This window comes from Megalobrama amblycephala, linkage group LG4, assembly GCF_018812025.1.
Source record: "Megalobrama amblycephala isolate DHTTF-2021 linkage group LG4, ASM1881202v1, whole genome shotgun sequence".
NCBI classification, from domain to species: Eukaryota; Metazoa; Chordata; class Actinopteri; order Cypriniformes; family Xenocyprididae; genus Megalobrama; species Megalobrama amblycephala.
Genome location: NC_063047.1, coordinates 16,252,204 through 16,269,321, shown reverse-complemented (window position 1 = coordinate 16,269,321; position 17,118 = coordinate 16,252,204). Strand labels below are relative to the sequence as shown.

Sequence of the window (17,118 nt, the reverse complement as noted above, 5' to 3'; positions counted from 1 at the left end):
AGAATCCTGGCGTGATGTAAGTCCCAATATGAAAGTGTCCACCGGTGTATATACAAAGTCCTCAAGTGTTAATCCAATGAAAAAGTGATGTGATTTGCTGGAAAGGTAAGTCCATAAAATTTAAACTCCACAATCCAGCTAGCATGTGATCACGTTTGTAATGAGGGGCTGATTGTTTGCCATGCTGCCTCCTTTATACTAGTCTACTTCCTGATTCCTGTCATGTGATCAGTCACATGACAGGCAGACCCATACACATTTAAAGACATACACACATTAAAATAAGTAAGAGGAATAAAATGGCTAAGACAACATGTAACCCAATTAAAACTCAAATATACATAAAACCATGATGTTATATATAGTGAGAGGATAAAACACGTGTCTTATGTGACAGTGTCACGAGTTGTCCAAAAGACGACCATTGACACCTTGCAGAAGGAGGGCAAGACACAAAAGGTCATTGCAAAAGAGGCTGGCTGTTCACAGAGCTCTGTGTTCAAGCACATTAATAGAGAGGCGAAGGGAAGGAAAAGATGTGGTAGAAAAAAAGTGTACAAGCAATAGGGATAACCGCACCCTAGAGAGGATTGTGAAACAAAACCCATTCAAAAAGATTCACAAAGAGTGGACTGCAGCTGGAGTCAGTGCTTCAAGAACCACTACGCACAGACGTATGCAAGACATGGGTTTCAGCTGTCGCATTCCTTGTGTCAAGCCACTCTTGAACAACAGACAGCGTCAGAAGCGTCTTGCCTGGGCTAAAGACAAAAAGGACTGGACTGCTGCTGAGTGGTCCAAAGTTATGTTCTCTGATGAAAGTAAATTTTGCATTTCCTTTGGAAATCAGGGTCCCAGAGTCTGGAGGAAGAGAGGAGAGGCACACAATCCACGTTGCTTGAGGTCCAGTGTAAAGTTTCCACAGTCAGTGATGGTTTGGGGTGCCATGTCATCTGCTGGTAATATAATCATCAAAATTAAAAGAAATAAACATTTGAAATGCATCAGTCTGTGTGTAATGAATGAATATAATATACAAGTTTGACTTTTTAAATGGAATTAGTGAAATAAATCAACTTTTTGATGATATTCTAATTATATGACCAGCACCTGTAGATGAACTATAGTGTCCAGCACCCACTAGTAAAAATATATCAAATAATTTTTGGTTTGACTGTAAGTGTGTGTGTGTGTGTGTATATATATATATATATATATATATATATATATATATATATTACATTAGTCAAAACATGACAGAAAAAGAGGATTCTCTCTCCAAGGAGATATTAGCTAAAACATTTGTTTGTTTGTTCTGTTTTATTTTCCTGCAGCTCATAATAAGATATAAAGCTCATTGTGTGCTAGAACAGCTGTACACTTTATAGACTTTAACAGCACATGGGATTTTGAGGATTTTATCAAACACTTATAAAACATACATAAATTCAATACAACAAAGAAAAAGAGTAAAATGTAATTTAATTCACTTATGCTGCATAACAGTATGTTGGGCTTACGGCTCAGCAAAAACTCAAATGTTGCAACAATGTTCTATAATTCACAGAAATAACAGTGAGTTTAATCTGAAAAATAGTGATTTGATCATTAGTTGGATTGCTCCTCTCTCTCATTCTTTGGTGGCATAGAAAAGCCCCCAGCGTTGGTCTCCTGTCTCACAGCGCTGCAGTTTTTCTGTCCATCCATTTACGATAGCATCATAGTCTTCCTTAGAGAACTCCTGTGGAGGAGACGGTGATTACAAGAGCTCTATCAGCATCCGTGCACGACATTTCCAACAATATTCAAACAATCTTTAATGAATGCTCAATGCTTTCAATAACTGTAAATAAAAAAGGGGGAAAAGGGGAAATAAAATTCCTCCAACAGTGTGTATGCAAATGTGAGGCACATGTAAAGTAGACGCTGCATGAACATAAGTGTGTGTGTGTGTATGTGTGTGTGTTTACCTGTATAAACTCCTCTTTCATCTCCTCGGCTCTCTGCAGTTCAGTCTTTATGACCTGAATAAACTGGTCTGTCCTGTCCTCTGCGCGAACATTACTGAATCCCACCTCACTCAGGAACTGAAAAACCAACACAGACACATTCAATATTACCATGGTCATGGTGCATAGACAAGCTTTTTGTTTCTATGGCACGTACAGTACATATTAGTGTCCTACTCAACCCGCTCAGAGTGGGATTCCAACCGGGGTCTCCTGCATGGGAGGTGGGTGCACTAACATGCACAGCTGAGGTTTACACGCACAGCTCTTACGAGCTTGCCTCTGTTACACTCACCCCCCTAAACTTCACTCCCAACCGGGTCACGGCACCAAATGTAACCACTCCAAGCGGGATTCAAACTGGCATCTCCAGCATGGGAGGCAGGCGTGTTAACAAGGACGCTAAAGACCGCAGTCTCTAACATGCATCGTGAGGCCAGGAGAGTGAGGTTTATATGCACAGCTCTTACTAGTTTGCCTCCATTACATTCACCCCCCTAAACCTCACTCCCAACCAGGTCACGGCACCAGATGTAATGGCTCTGAGCGGGATTCGAACTGGTGTCTCCGGCATGGGAGGCAGGCACGCTAACAAGGGTGCTAAAGACAGCAGTCCTCAACATGCCTCTTGAGATCAGGTTAGTGAGATTTACATGCGCAGCTCTTACTAGCTTGTCTCCATTACACTCACCCCCTAAACCTCACTCCCAACTGGGTCACCGCACCAAATGTAACCGGTCCTACTCGACCCCCTCCGAGCAGGATTTGAAGCGGCATCTCCAGCGTGGGAGGTGGGCGCCCTAACAAGGCACTAGTGCCCCTCTTAAGTCCAAGCTCTCAAGCTTTTATAGTACACTATGATTTATTAGGTCTGTTAGGTGTACTAGTGTATCCCATGTCCCACCTGTCCGTATCTCTGAGGTGTGTAGAGAATATATCCTTTCTGGTTGATGTAATCCTGAAATGCTGGAGACCAGGGCTTCTCTCCACAGCAATAGTCACTGATCAGCAGCTTACCGCCTGGCTTCAGCCATGACTGAAAAACATAAAATATATAAAATGCATAAAAATGCATATACACGTTAAAGCAATAGTTCACTTCAAAATAAACTATCTGTTACCATGTAATCCTATGACAATACATGATTTGTCCATTAGAGGGCAGAAAATGCACATTTAGTTTGCCCTATAGCAGGGGTATTCAACTAAAATTTAAAGAGGTCCAGTTAGAAAAAATTTCTTGAAGCAAAGGTCCGGAAGATCATAATGTCTAACTAGTTAGTGTGATATATATATATATATATATATATATATATATATATATATATATATATATATATAAGTATAGTAGTTGTATCAACATCTGCATGTAATCAATTCCTGACTGTCAAATCAAATGAATTCAGTACAATTCAAAAACTTTGACAATATTTATTGTCACGTAAAATAGAACTGAACAAATATGTATGACTGTAGATATAATGTTCCCTCATTAGCTAAATAAAGTAGAGCTACATTTCAAAATAAGAGAAAATAAATAAAAAAATTGTGCATGTTCAAACTTAAGCATGTTCTGACTTAAGTAAAGTTGGCCACATATTCACAGATTCGAATTTCCCGAATCAATAACTTGTGAGCCAAATGCTGTTATTACACAAATAACACCTCTTTTCAATCGTAGGAATGTAGACAAGCAGCTACAACCTAATTTCCCTCAAAACACTGCATTGTCACCAAATGTATTTCACACTCCACTGCTGGTTATACTATAACACTTATTTTAGAAAAATATATTTTTGCATTTATTTTTTTGTATTTTTTATTATGAAAAATAATGAATAACTTCACCTTAATAAACTGTACTATTGACATTTTTCCAAAATATGTGTAATATGTAGTATCTACTATCAAGACATCAGTGATGTGTGAACTGAATTTGGCGACAGTACAGTGTGTTACAGTGAAGTTATTACATGTATTTTTCATAATGAAGTTCATAATTTCTTAGTGAAGTTAATGAATATTTTTCATTATAAAAAAAATCTAATTATTCAAAACGTCTCGGGTTACTTGTGTAACCCAGGTTCCCTGAATAAGGGAACGAGACGCTACGTCATATGACGTTATGGGAACCCTCTGTGTAACTGCGTTGTGAAGCACTCTTATATCTAACCAATAATGTGACGAGACGTCAGAGGCGGGTGACGTCACGGACCAGGAAACTATAAAGCATACCCGGAACAAAGAACGCTAGCTTCTGGATTATGGCTGAAGCAAGAAGCTCACAGGTATGCTGGGGGTACGGCAACGTGACGTAGCGTCTCGTTCCCTTATTCAGGGAACCAGGGTTACACAAGTAACCCGAGACGTTCCCTTTCATGGGAACTGTCGATGCTACGTCATATGATGTTATGGGAACGCTGTCCCAACTACGCCGTAGAACCAAGTACCTGTCTGTTATCTTGTAGACAGAACTGAGGACCCCAGAGTGGAGCCTACGTCCAGGTTGTAAAACCTAATAAATGTGTGCTGGGATGACCATCCAGCTGAACCACATATGTCATTAATGGATACTCCTGACATTAAGGCCTTTGAGGCCGCCATACCCCTAGTAGAGTGGACACGGACAGCTAATGGCTGTCCGGCCGCCTCATAAGCAAGTGAGATAGCCTCGACCACCAACTTGTTCATTCTCTGCTTAGATGCTGGGCCTCCTTTCTTAGGAGACCCGTAACACACAAACAGATTAAGTTTCTCCTGATCCGAAGTTGTAAATGGAGGAAGATAGAAGGCCTGAAGTACGATGGGACCTGGGACGTTGGTGGGGACCTTAGGCATATAGCCTGGTCTAGTGTGCAGGAACGCTTTGACCATTCCAGGTGCGAATTCCAAACACAAAGGAGCAACTGAAAGTGCTTGAAGGTCTCCTATTCTTTTAAGAGATGAAATAGCCAGTAGAAATATGGTCTTTAAGGGTGAGGAATTTCTCTGAAACTTCCTCTAGTGGTTCGAAGGGAGCCTCAGCTAACCCTTCTGATACCATGGCCAAGTCCCAGGCCGGAGTACTTGTACGTACTGAAGGCCTCAGCCTCAGAGTACCACGGAGGAAGTGTATAAAAAGGGGGTCTCGACCATCCCCCAGAGGAGCATGGCCGAAATGGCCGCATACGACTTCCTCGTGTAGGGAGCTCTGGAGTGGAGTATGGTCTCCACAACCTCAGTTGGCAGACCAGCATCTATGAGCCTGGCCCCCTCAGAGGCCAGGCCCACAGTCTCTGTAGCTCTGGGCGTGGATGAATTATCATGCCGCCCGCTTGAGACAGGAGGTCCTGCCTGAGAAGAAGCTCCATCAGGGAGCCATCTAGAAGTGACACTAGGTCTGAGAACCATATAATGGTTGGCCAGTACAGGGCTATCAATATTAGACTGACCCCTTCCTGGCGTACTTTCTCCAGAACTCCCGGAAGCAGAGCGAACAGGGAAATGCATACAGACGCAGACTCGGCCACATCTGTACCATGCCATCCAGACCCAATGGTGCTGGATGAGATAGGGAGAACCACAGTGGACACTGGGTTGATTCCCCTGAAGCAAATAGGTCGATTTCAGCTCGACCGAAGTTTTCCAAAGTGAGCTCCACCACCTCGGGATGGAGACTCCGTTCCCCGGGCCTCGGCCCCTGCCTCGACAGGGCGTCTGCTCCCACATTTTGATGCCCTCAGGTCTGGGAGGAAGTATTTTACTGCAAGAAATACCGCCATCATTTCCAGCCGATTTACGTGCCAGGAACTCTGATGGTCCTCCCAGAGACCCTGAGTTGAGCAACCACTCATGATCGCCCCCCCCAGCCCGTGAGGGAAGCATCCGTCGTAAGCATTATGCAACGATGAGAAGTCCCCAACACGGATCCTGGGACAGGAACCAAGGCTTTTTCCACACTATCAGAGCACGAAGGCATCGCCACGTGACGTTGATCGTGCGAAAAGGATTTCTCCTCAGAGAAAACCCCTTGGTCCTGAGCCACCACTGTAAGGGTCTCATGTGCAGGAGGCCAAAAGTTATCACGTTGGACGCAGCTGCCATGAGACCCAACAGTCTTTGAAACTGTTTTACATTGAGTGACTGGCCTAACTTCACCCCATTCACAGCTCCGAGAATGGAACTCACACGAGCAGGAGACAGATGTGCCTGCATCGTGGTGGAGTCCCAAACTACCCCTAAAGTAGTTGGTAATTTGAGCCAGAACCAGCACACTTTTCTTGGCATTGAGCCTCAGCACAAGCCTCTTCATGTGTGATAGAACAACATCTCGATGTTGAACTGCCAGATGTTCTGTTTGAGCTATAATCAACCAGTCATCGATATAGTTCAGTACGCGGATGGCCTGGAGTCTCAGTGGAGCCAGGGCTGCATCCACGCACTTTGTAAATGTGCGGGGTGATAAGGCTGAAGGGAAGAACCCTGTGCAGGTAAGCTTTGCCCCCGAAAGCAAACCTGAGGAACTTCCTGTGTTGAGGATGGATGGATACATGAAAGTAAGCATCTTTCAGGTCTATCACAGCAAACCAGTCCTCAGACCTGATCTGTGGGATAACCCTCCATCCTTCTTTGGAACAATGAAGCATTGGTTGTAAAACCCTGACAGCTTGCTGGGAGGAGAACCCCTTCTATAGCTCCTTTTTGCAAGAGCGTCATAACCTCCTGTTCCATTACCAGAGACTGCTCAGGGACACCACTGTGGGAAGGACCCCATTAAACTGGGGCGGGCGAGACCCGAATTTGTAACCCTTTTCTATTGTGAGCAGCACCCATTTTGAAATATTTGGAGAAGTTTCCATTCTGCCAGAAAATTTACTAAGGGAACCAGTCTCTTGAGACTGGCTTCTGGTGTTTTTTGAGCACTTGACTTGGCACCCTGAAGCGGCGAACAGGCAGGGAAAAGCCGAATCAAGTGATGACCGGCCCTCCTCGGAGACCGCTGCGCCCTGAAGCACACTGGGTGGCAGGGTTAGCAGAACAGCCCCCTGAGGGCGCCAAAGAGGGATGGGTACCAAGTATTTTAATACCCAACCATCTCTGGAGGGGGCTGCCCTCCAATGTCCCTCGCCACTGGCATTAGGACCTCTTCGAAGCCTTCTTGGTGATAATTACAGTCTGCAGATCTGTGTTACCCCACAAAAACTTCAGCTGTGTCGCCTGTCCCTGTCCCCAAGCTTTCTGCAGGGGAGCACGGGTGGCGACACTTTCTTTGGATGAACGGTCAGACCAGTGCCCTGAAAAGGCGAACATCTGAACTGACCGCTCTACAATCCTCCTCTTTCTTGGAGGAACACTGGAAACCACTGCGCCCAGAAGCACACGAGGTGGCAGGGTTGGCAGAACGGTCTCCTTTATTTTCTTTTAAATTCCTCAGAATTTAATGTATTCAATATTTCATTTAATCCTCAAATTAAATGCAGCCAGATCTTATATATATATTTTTTTGAACAGGCTGAATATATTTAGAATACAAAAAGAATTATAGCTCGTAATAATTCGCAAGGTATTTTAGGGAAAGAGAGAAAGGGAAACTCCCGTCTACTCAGATCCCTCAATATATATATATATATATATATATATATATATATATATATATATATATATATTTACGGACACGTGATCTATGCGCAGCCTCTGCAAACGCAAGACCCGAGCCGTATATTCATTCTTGCAGACTTAATCTACTTAATCTATCCAAGCCAATAAAAACTCAATCCACGCGCTGCCTCGGCAAACAACACATAAATGGCGTGTATCCCCACTCGCTTTGTAGTGTAGCACAGGGGGAAACGCGATTCAAACTGCTGTTCACTATTGATTTGTTATAAACATGTGATTTTGATATGTGTGTGACTGTGAGGTGGCGAGTCCTCAGATCGATATCACAATATCCACCTCCTCAGAGCTGGACATGTGAGTACCAGTGCCTCATCCCGGGGGAAGAAACCGCTGAGCGTGCTTCCACCTGGGAGATGGCACTGAACCTGGCAGGTAAGGGCAGAGAAAGGGCGGCGCCCAACTCTAACCCCTCTGTCAGATCCATTTGTGAACCCCACGAATAGAGCCTCCGCCCTGCCTCAGCAGAAGCGGGACCCGATCCGCGGGGAACACTGGAGTTGTAGTATAACCAGCAGTGATGTGTGAACTGAATTTGGTGACAATGCAGTGTGTAACATTGAAGTTATTGACTGTTTTTGTAGTCCCTTCGGATCTGTCTCTCAGCCGTCCGTGCATAGAAACCTATGTATTTTGTCCACTGCGGAGGAAAGCTTGTTTTGAGGAAAATTAAGTTGTAGCTGCTTGTCTACATTAAAAAGAGGTGTTATTTGTGTAGTAACAGCGTTTATCTCACGAGTTATTTATCCGGAAAATTTTAATCTGTGAAAATGCGGCCAACTTTACTGTGTTTCTCTCCCTATCTCTGTCTCACTCGTATTTTTCTCAACTCTCTCCATCTCACTCACCTGTTTCTCTCCTTTCTTTTCATGTGTAACTTGCCTCTAACTCTGGCATCTGTCTGCACTGTAGAGTCAAAGATTACCACCTGGGATGCGCGGATTTGATAGGCTGAGTGGTGTCACGTGGGATAGCTTAACTCGCATTCAATTGGTCTGTGCATTTCATCGTCTGCTAAACCACTACCGTAAAGACTACAAAAGCTGCCCTATATAGAAGCGCCCCGTCAGGTTTTAAATCATAACCTTCTGTTTTGGCCGTAGGTTCGGGTCCATACGGGACGGCTTCTGGGTCCGGACCCGAACAGTGGTCCGCCTGTTAGTGACCTATGCTCTATAGTCTTATTTACTGAGGATTATTTTGCACGTCAGCATTATTTGCATACTATGTCATTGCATTTGCCTATTTGGATACTATCCACTATAGATCAATACAAACACAAAGGCTTGTTTTTATTGGCCATAGGTAATGTGTCATCTCATTTGAGTTCTCTTAGTAAAAAATAAAGGAGGCTCAAGGTGATGTTAAAGGATTAGTTCACTTTTAAATAAACTTTTCCTGATAATTTACTCACCCCCAAGGTGACTTCTTCAGTCGAAAAGAAATTAAAGTTTTTGATGAAAACATTCCAGGATTTTTCTCCTTATAGTAGACTTCAATGGGCACCAAACAGTTGAAGGTCATAATTAGTTTCAGTGCAGCTTCAAATTGTTCAACACGATCCCAGATGAGAAATAAGGGTCTTATCTAGTGAAACCATCACTCATTTTCTGAAAAAATTTTAAAATTATATAAGTTTTAACCAGAAATGCTCATCTTGAACTAGCTCTCTTCTTCTTCTCTATTAGAATTCCAGCAGTGTAGACGCTGCTAAGCGTATTACTGCCCTCCACAGGCCAAAGTTTGAACTAATTGTTATATACTATTGAACTAGCATATTGCATATAAAAATTAGTACAAACTTTGGCCTGTGGAGGGCAGTAATACGCTTAGCAGTGTCTACACTGCTGGAATTCTAATAAAGGAGAAGAAGAGAGCTAGTTCAAGATGAGCATTTCTGGTTAAAACTTATATAATTTTCATTTTTTTCAGAAAATGAGCAATGGTTTCACTAGATAAGACCCTTATTTCTCATCTGGGATCGTGTTGAACTGAAACTAATTATGACCTTCAACTGTTTGGTGCCCATTGAAGTCTACTATAAGGAGAAAAATCCTGGAATGTTTTCATCAAAAACTTCGACTGAAGAAAGAAAGACATGGACATCTTAGATGACATGGGGGTGAGTAAATTATCAGGAAAAGTTTATTTAAAAGTGAACTAATCCTTTAACTGTTAAAAACCACAAACACTGAACACACACACACACACACACACACACACACACACACACACACACACACACACCTGCTACCCACTGACAGTACATTTACACATATAGATAATCATTTGTATGTTCTCATACAAACACACACAGGCCTTAAGCATGCACATACACAAATATATGCTACTTCTACCACATATAAATTTACAGGCATGAAAACATGCACACAAGCACCTGTTAACCTGTGTGAACACTCACGTAAAATTTTCTGAAGAGGTCAAGTTTGTCCCTGATGTGCAGAATCGTGTCTCTGCTGTAAACCACATCAAACGCGTCTTCCGGAAACCTTCTTTTTGTGGCATCCGACACCTCAAACTGCACCTGCAGTGGAAAGACAAAGTTAATCTACTATCAGGAAGTGCAGAACAACAGCCAAAGCGGTCCCAGAATGCAGCTCATTCTCAAACCTAGACATATTTAAAATGTATAAAAAAACATGTTTAAATAACAGATTTTTACATTTCCTGTGGAAAAATAGCTGCCATAATGTCAAGTCACCTTTATTCATATAGCCCTTTTACAATACAGATTGTTTCAAAGCAGCTTTACAGTGATAACAGGAACATTATGCAACAAAGATTGTTTTGCCTGAACAGAAGCTCTGGAAGAAAACAGTGTCATTGTCCAGCTAAAGTAAGTTCAGTATTGATTCCATTGTAAAAATCATTAGTCCTTAATTTAGTTCATTTATCTATACAGCAGCTCTGGAGAAAACAGTGATGTCATCATCCACTTCAGTTCAGTTCTCATACAATAGTGTCAATGCAGTCAGATTGTTGAATAATATTGCTAGGGTGTTGTAATGCGGTTGCTAAGTAGTTTGTTGTGCTGTTGCTGTGGGCTTGCTAAGGTTTTCTGGGTGGTTGCCATGGCTGTTGTAGTTTCTGTTTTGTTATAGGTGGATACTGTGGTATTATGGGTGGTTGCCAGGGAGTTGCTATGCAGTGGCTAGGTTGTTATAGGTGGTTGCTACAGTAATGTGGCTGGTTGCCAAGGTGTTGCTATTCAGTTACTAAGCTGTACTTAGTAGTTTGATGGGCTTGCTGTAGTTACTAGGATGCTCTGGGTGGTTGCCAGTGTGTTGCAATGCAGTTTCTAGGTTGTTATAGGTGGTTGCTACATTGTTTATATGTGGTTGCTGAGATGTTCTGAGTAGTTGTGCTTTGCTATGTAGTTACTAGGATGCACTGGGTGGTTGCCAGGGTGTTGCTATGTATTTGCTAAAAAAACTCAACTTACTAATGGGAGTTTCTCTTTGACGGCTCTCTCCATGGCGATCTCCACCATGTTTGAGGACAGGTCCATCCCCAGAACCTCCACTCCAAAGGTCTGTCATTAAAACAAATAGTCAGTAATTAATCGTGTCACGGTAATCAGAAACAGCAGCCGTAAATGATCATGAATGACCAATGAATGATGAAGTAGTTAGATTATAAGCCAACACCTGTTAAAAAAGAGATTAAACTGAATTTATGTTTCATAACATTGACGTCTCTAGAAAGTTTAAAGGTCCTGAGGAAAGTGGACTTAAAGAGCGTGAAACACGTTCTGTGGCAACAAATAAACCCATCATGTGTCGACCTTTGGCTCACCTTGGCCATGTAGAAATCTCCACCTCCAATCCCACAGCCGACATCTAGAACCTTCTGTTTTGGGGTCAAGTTCAGCATATCGACAAACTCCTGATGTGTTACAGATTCATATATCAAAGAGATCAACAGAAAACAAGCCATTAATTATTCACTAAATGATGAGATAACACTGAGAATACAGAGAACAGTAATTCTCCATTGCTGAATAATTAGTCACATGGAAAACGGATAATGCTAAAGGCAAATAACGGCAAAGGCAAACAACACAACTAAACATATAATTGTACATAGGTAGGGCAGCAAAATAAACTGAGTAATTACATATAAACAGGAAATTAAATGCTATATTAAATATTAAATTGTGTGTTAAAATTGGTAATAAGCATTGCAACTACATTTTGTTGCACTTTAGTCTGGTAGACCATTTCGTTACTGAACTCTGTTCACCACCTGATGTCCAAAGAACAAATGAGGCAATAGTTGGTATAAGTGATCTAGAGCAGTGGTTCTCAACTCCAGTCCTCGGGACCCACTGCTTTGCACATTTTGTATGTCTCTCTTATATGACACACTCAATTCAGTTCATGCTCCTAATGAGCTGATGATCTAAATCAGGTGTGTTAAATAAGGGATACATACAAAATGTGCAGAGCAGTGGGTCCCGAGGACTGGAGTTGAGAAACACTGATCTAGAGTATATATGAACATTTCAGTGACTTTTTCTGAAAGTTGCTCCAGTAGGTGGCGACAAGTGGCCATATTGTATGTGAGTTAGTTATTGATTTATTCAAATGATTTGTTCAAAAATGCTCATTCATTCATTCAGAGACGAAAACAAGTGGCTGCATATATGAACGAGTCCTTGAAGCGTTTATTTTACCAATTCATTTAAAAATGCTAATTCATTCAGGAACAAAACAAGCGGCAGTTTTAACGAATGAGTCCTTGAATCATTAAATTAACCACAATTCGTTAAAAAACACAGATTCATTTAGGAAGGAAACAATTAAGGTGCTGTCTGAGGGGCTCTTTACATCACGCTGTTTTCAAGTAAAAATGTAAAACTTTTTATGCGTTTTGGCCGTTTATTTACATGACAACGACAATTTGGAGGCCTGAAAACACAAACTTTTGAAAATGGGTTTCAAAAGGCAAGTTTTGAAAAAGATACCGTTATTTTCTATGTGTAAACAACAACGATGTGAATTTGGGAAAACGGTGAAATCATGCACATGCGTATTACATGTTCAGTGTAACTACGCCAACTACTGGCCTGGCAGCAGAATACAGCATTTTTTGTTGTTTTTGGGGATCGTTTTGACAATGTTGTTGTCTGTATGCGAAAAACACAAAGGAAAAACTTTCTCGTTTTTAGTACATCTTGTCATATCCTTAATTAGTCGTTGAATCATTCATTCCACCAAGTCGTTCAAAACAAAGCTTCATTTAGGAACAAAACAAGCGGCTGTCATTTGCATGATTCGTTCAACTAATTAATTAAAAAATGCCCATTCCTTCATGAACAGACACAGGGCTTTCTGTATAAGTCGTTGAATCATTCATTAAACAATTTGTTGAAAATTAATCATTTAATAAATGTTGCTCGGTGTTACAACAGCTCTGCAGTGGCTATTTTTGTAGGCAGTATTGTCTATAAAATATACGTTACACAATACTGACATCTTGCTGAACAGTAATATTAATATATAGCATTTATGTATGTATTTAAATTAACATTACATTACGCTTTTGTACACAATGTATGACCCTGTGTATTCTGCACCCCTGACCTTAGTCGTGCTGAGTCCGCCTGTGCTGACGTATCCAGAGCCGAACATCTTCTCGTAACGTAAGATCCCTCTTCGGGTGTACTGCTGGTTATCCAGGAACTCCTGAAATGTGGAAAAGCCTCCCTGATGCTGCTCTATCGCATCACGACGGGCTTTCTGCATGAGCCAGCACAACTGGTTCTGGTTCTTCTTCATCTAAAACAAAACAGTTTTGGTTTCATTTTTTTTTTATATACAGAGTTCATGTCTTCATAAGAGTTTGGTTTACCTTCACATAGGTCTGAACTGTTTTACTGAGCACCATGTCAAAGCCGTAGCATTTCTTTTCCGTCTTCTCTGATTCGTCCAGCAGCACTGACGTCATCAGATGGTTATAGTGAGCAGGACTTCTGTAGTGTGTGGGGTTAAAATCTCGCTTGCTGTCACCTGTGGAGGTCAAAAAGACGAACATTTAAACCTGGAGAAAAACTTAAACTTCAGACCAATAATGAAAGCAATAAAGCGTGATTCTTAAATGCATTCTGTCACAGAGACACTGACTTTCACCAGACATTCAGTTACCAATTCCTGAAATCATCTCATATTTTAACCTTGTTTCAGTCTCCAGTAATGATAATAAAAAGTGTTTATATCAATGTTTATATAAATAATATGGTTTATTTGCATAACTATAGGTATATAGAATAAAGAGTTGTCCCATTATTCAGATTGTTTTTAATCAAATTATTTTTTTCACCCATCAGAGAATAAGATTGCAATATAATTTGTGAAAATAAGAAATTTCACATTGTTTCTCTAACCTGATTGGTGGAAGCAGGACTCTCTGAAGAACAGGTAACCGCCTGGACGGATCCACATGAGAAACTTCTCAGCCAATGATTTCAGCTCCTGATCACTCAGATACATCAACAGCCAATTAGAGAAGACCAGGTCAAAACTGAAACAGAAAGTGTGTGTGTGTGTGTGTGTGTGTGTGTGTGTGTGTGTGTGTGTGTGTGTGTGTGTGTGTGTGTGTGTGTGTGTGTGTGAGAGAGAGACATAGACAGAGAGATGAAGTGATGGATAGATGAAGACATTAGATGAGATGGGATGTTTTTCTGTAGCTAGCTCATATATTCACATTTACAATTTACTGTCTTTCTCATTCAGGAAAATGGACTAACATTTTGATGACTGCTCAGGGGCATTTTTAAATTTTTGTCCAAACAATGCTTTTTAGAATGAGAATGTCTGAGAATGCTCTGATTGGTCAGATGACCCAGTCTGTTGTGATTGGTTTGCTCTGCTCTGATTGGTCAGATGACCCAGTCTGTTGTCATTGGTTGACCGATTTCTCTTCTTTTTTTTATTAAAGAAAATATAGAGGTATTTTGGTAAAGTTTTAATTCTTTAAACTATATTTTTGTCAACAATATTGCATGTTGATATAGTCACAGTAAGTGTTTAATGATGTTGTCTTGTCATTGTCTTGTCTAATAGAAATATGGGTTGTCATAGTTTTTGTTAACAAAATTAACACTAGTGTATATATTTATGTCTATGTATATTTGTATGTGTATATATGTATATATATATTAGTGTTGTCAAACAATTATTGGCGATTAATTGCATCCAATATAAAAGTTTATTTACATAATATTTGTATGTGTAATGTGTATATTTATTATTTATATATAAATACACACATGCATGTATACATTTAACAAAAATATATTATATTTATATGTAAGTATACATATATATATTTTCCCCATGTTTTGCTGAAGGTTTTTCTCTCACCTGTGTTTAGGGAAGTCTAATTTTGTGACGTCAGCTTGGATGAACTCAGCGTTGCCCAGGTGGCTATTTTCCTCTCTGTTCTTTTCCACAAACTTCTCCATGAAGTCCACAGCGGTCACATGATGGGCTTTGCCAATGAGGTGACGTGTGTACCGTCTGAAAAGAGCAAAGGTCACGATAATGCGAGCTTAAAAGCTCAGTACTGGCCAAGAAACAGATTTTCAGATTTTCATCAGATTTCCATCATTCTTCTGGCACATAAAATTGTATTGCTGCATATAATTGTATACTATAAAAATTAGTTTTTCTAAAAATTCTCAAAACTTTTAATTCAATGTGTTACTTGCTGTTAATTTGTTTGCAAAATTTACTAGTAATTTTTGAGTGACTGTTTTTACACCAATGTTTTTCAGTGTACACTTGTGTGTATATACAATGAATATTGAGTGACAAATTGCTTTTCAATTTCCTCATTTGTAAATTAAATGAATAAATGTAATTAATTCCACACAGGGGACAATATGAGCTCAAATAAAGAAATCAGATGCAGAACAAGTTGGAAATTTAAGAGCCTATTTTGGTTTAAAATTAAATATATAATGAAACCTGTCAAAAACATGTCACACATCTCATTATTAAAAGAAAATGAAGCCTTTTTTAGGAACGTTACATTTTTTATGACCATAAAGTAAAATTTCCTGCATTCATGCACTTATGCAAAAAAATTATGATAAAAATGATATCTTGGTGGAATATTTTTGTATGTTTTGTATATCTTTGATACCTTGTAAATATTAGGTAGTAAAGTATTCATGCATCATGGTTGTTTTGTTGCACTGTAGTTTTTGTTGAATCTCTTGAGAAAAACCACTGCATTGAGAATTCTTACAGAATAAACTCAAAAATACTGTCAAGACATTTATAATGTTACAAAAGATTTCTATTTTAAGTAAATGCTGTTCTTCTGAACTTTCAATTCATCAAAGAATCCTGATAGAAATGTATCACAGTTTCTACAAAAATATGAAGCAGCACAACTGTTTTCAACATTGATAATAATCAGAAATGTTTCTTGAGCAGCGACTCAGCAAATTAGAATGATTTCCAAAAAGGACTGAGGTCTAATCTAATGTGATCACTGACCCAATTCCAGCACCAAGTTCCAGCACATCAGAACCAGCCAGACAAGGGAGCAGGGAGAGGATCTCTGGCAGCTCGTGTTGGGTCAGTTCCTGCGCATTCGAATCCAACATCATCTCCTTCACTGTTGCCAGATTGGAATGTTCCTTCCAGAACTCCATCATGGCGTTCCTCACACTTTCTACAGAGACAAACCAGGTAGGGATGCTGAGGATGTTTCTATAGATGTTCTATTCATGCTTACCTTTACAAACAGTAATTCTAAACATCTTCAATGCATATTTGCAGTGAATTCAACAACACTTTATTTTAGGGTCTATTTGCTTATAGCTTGCATATTACTAGAATATTGGCTGCTTATTAGTAAAAGCACATATTATTGCCTTATTCTACATTATTAATACTAAACTTAACAACTACATTACTATTAATAAACTGTACATTATGAGTTTATTGAGGAAAAAGTCATAGTTAATAGTGAATATGTGTTCCCCAAAGTGTTGCCATCCATTCTGAGTAAGTGTTGTGTAATAAAGTATTACATTTATACCTATAAAGGTATTTTCATTTTATTTCAATTTGGCAAATTACAATTGGCCATAAAAATGGGTAGATCCCTACATAATAAGAAGAAAAAAAGGCACAAAAGCTGTCACTGATCAAAAGATACACCTTTTTATACCTTATATTTACCCCTAAAGGGTGCATATTAGTACCTATTAAATGTACATATTAGTTCATACATAATATATTCATATTAGTAGGGTGCATAATGTATCTACAATTATAAATAAACTTTATAAAAAAAAAACTCAGCCCAAGTTGGGTTGAAAATGGACAAACCCAGCGATTGGGTTGTTTTAACCCAGCAGTTGGGTAGTTTTAATTAACCCAACTATTGTTTAAAGATAACTGTATTGCTTGCTTAA

At 40.0% G+C, this 17,118-nt stretch overlaps 1 protein-coding gene across 1 annotated transcript; it reads right to left on the bottom strand.

Annotated features, from left to right (window-relative positions):
- Nucleotides 1-1,465: 1,465 nt before the first annotated feature.
- On the bottom strand, nucleotides 1,466-16,374 carry LOC125266848 (phosphoethanolamine N-methyltransferase 3-like). The gene is made up of 11 exons (XM_048187931.1): nucleotides 16,193-16,374; nucleotides 15,050-15,205; nucleotides 14,071-14,207; nucleotides 13,539-13,696; nucleotides 13,271-13,465; nucleotides 11,481-11,570; nucleotides 11,128-11,217; nucleotides 10,087-10,209; nucleotides 2,914-3,045; nucleotides 1,971-2,087; nucleotides 1,466-1,741 (listed from the first exon to the last, which is right to left on the bottom strand). The coding sequence occupies exons 1-11, from the start codon at nucleotides 16,351-16,353 to the stop codon at nucleotides 1,631-1,633; spliced, it is 1,470 nt and encodes a 489-aa protein (XP_048043888.1). The 5' UTR covers nucleotides 16,354-16,374; the 3' UTR covers nucleotides 1,466-1,630.
- Nucleotides 16,375-17,118: the final 744 nt, after the last annotated feature.

Coding starts and splice junctions, on each gene's coding strand:
- LOC125266848 (XM_048187931.1), bottom strand. CDS start 16,353: ATGATGGAGTTCTGGAAGGAACATTCCAATCTGGCAACAGTGAAGGAG. Junction 15,206..16,192: donor GAACTTGGTGCTGGAATTGG/GTCAGTGATCAC, acceptor TGCTCTTTTCAG/ACGGTACACACGTCACCTCA. Junction 11,571..13,270: donor GCGGACTCAGCACGACTAAG/GTCAGGGGTGCA, acceptor GTAACACATCAG/GAGTTTGTCGATATGCTGAA.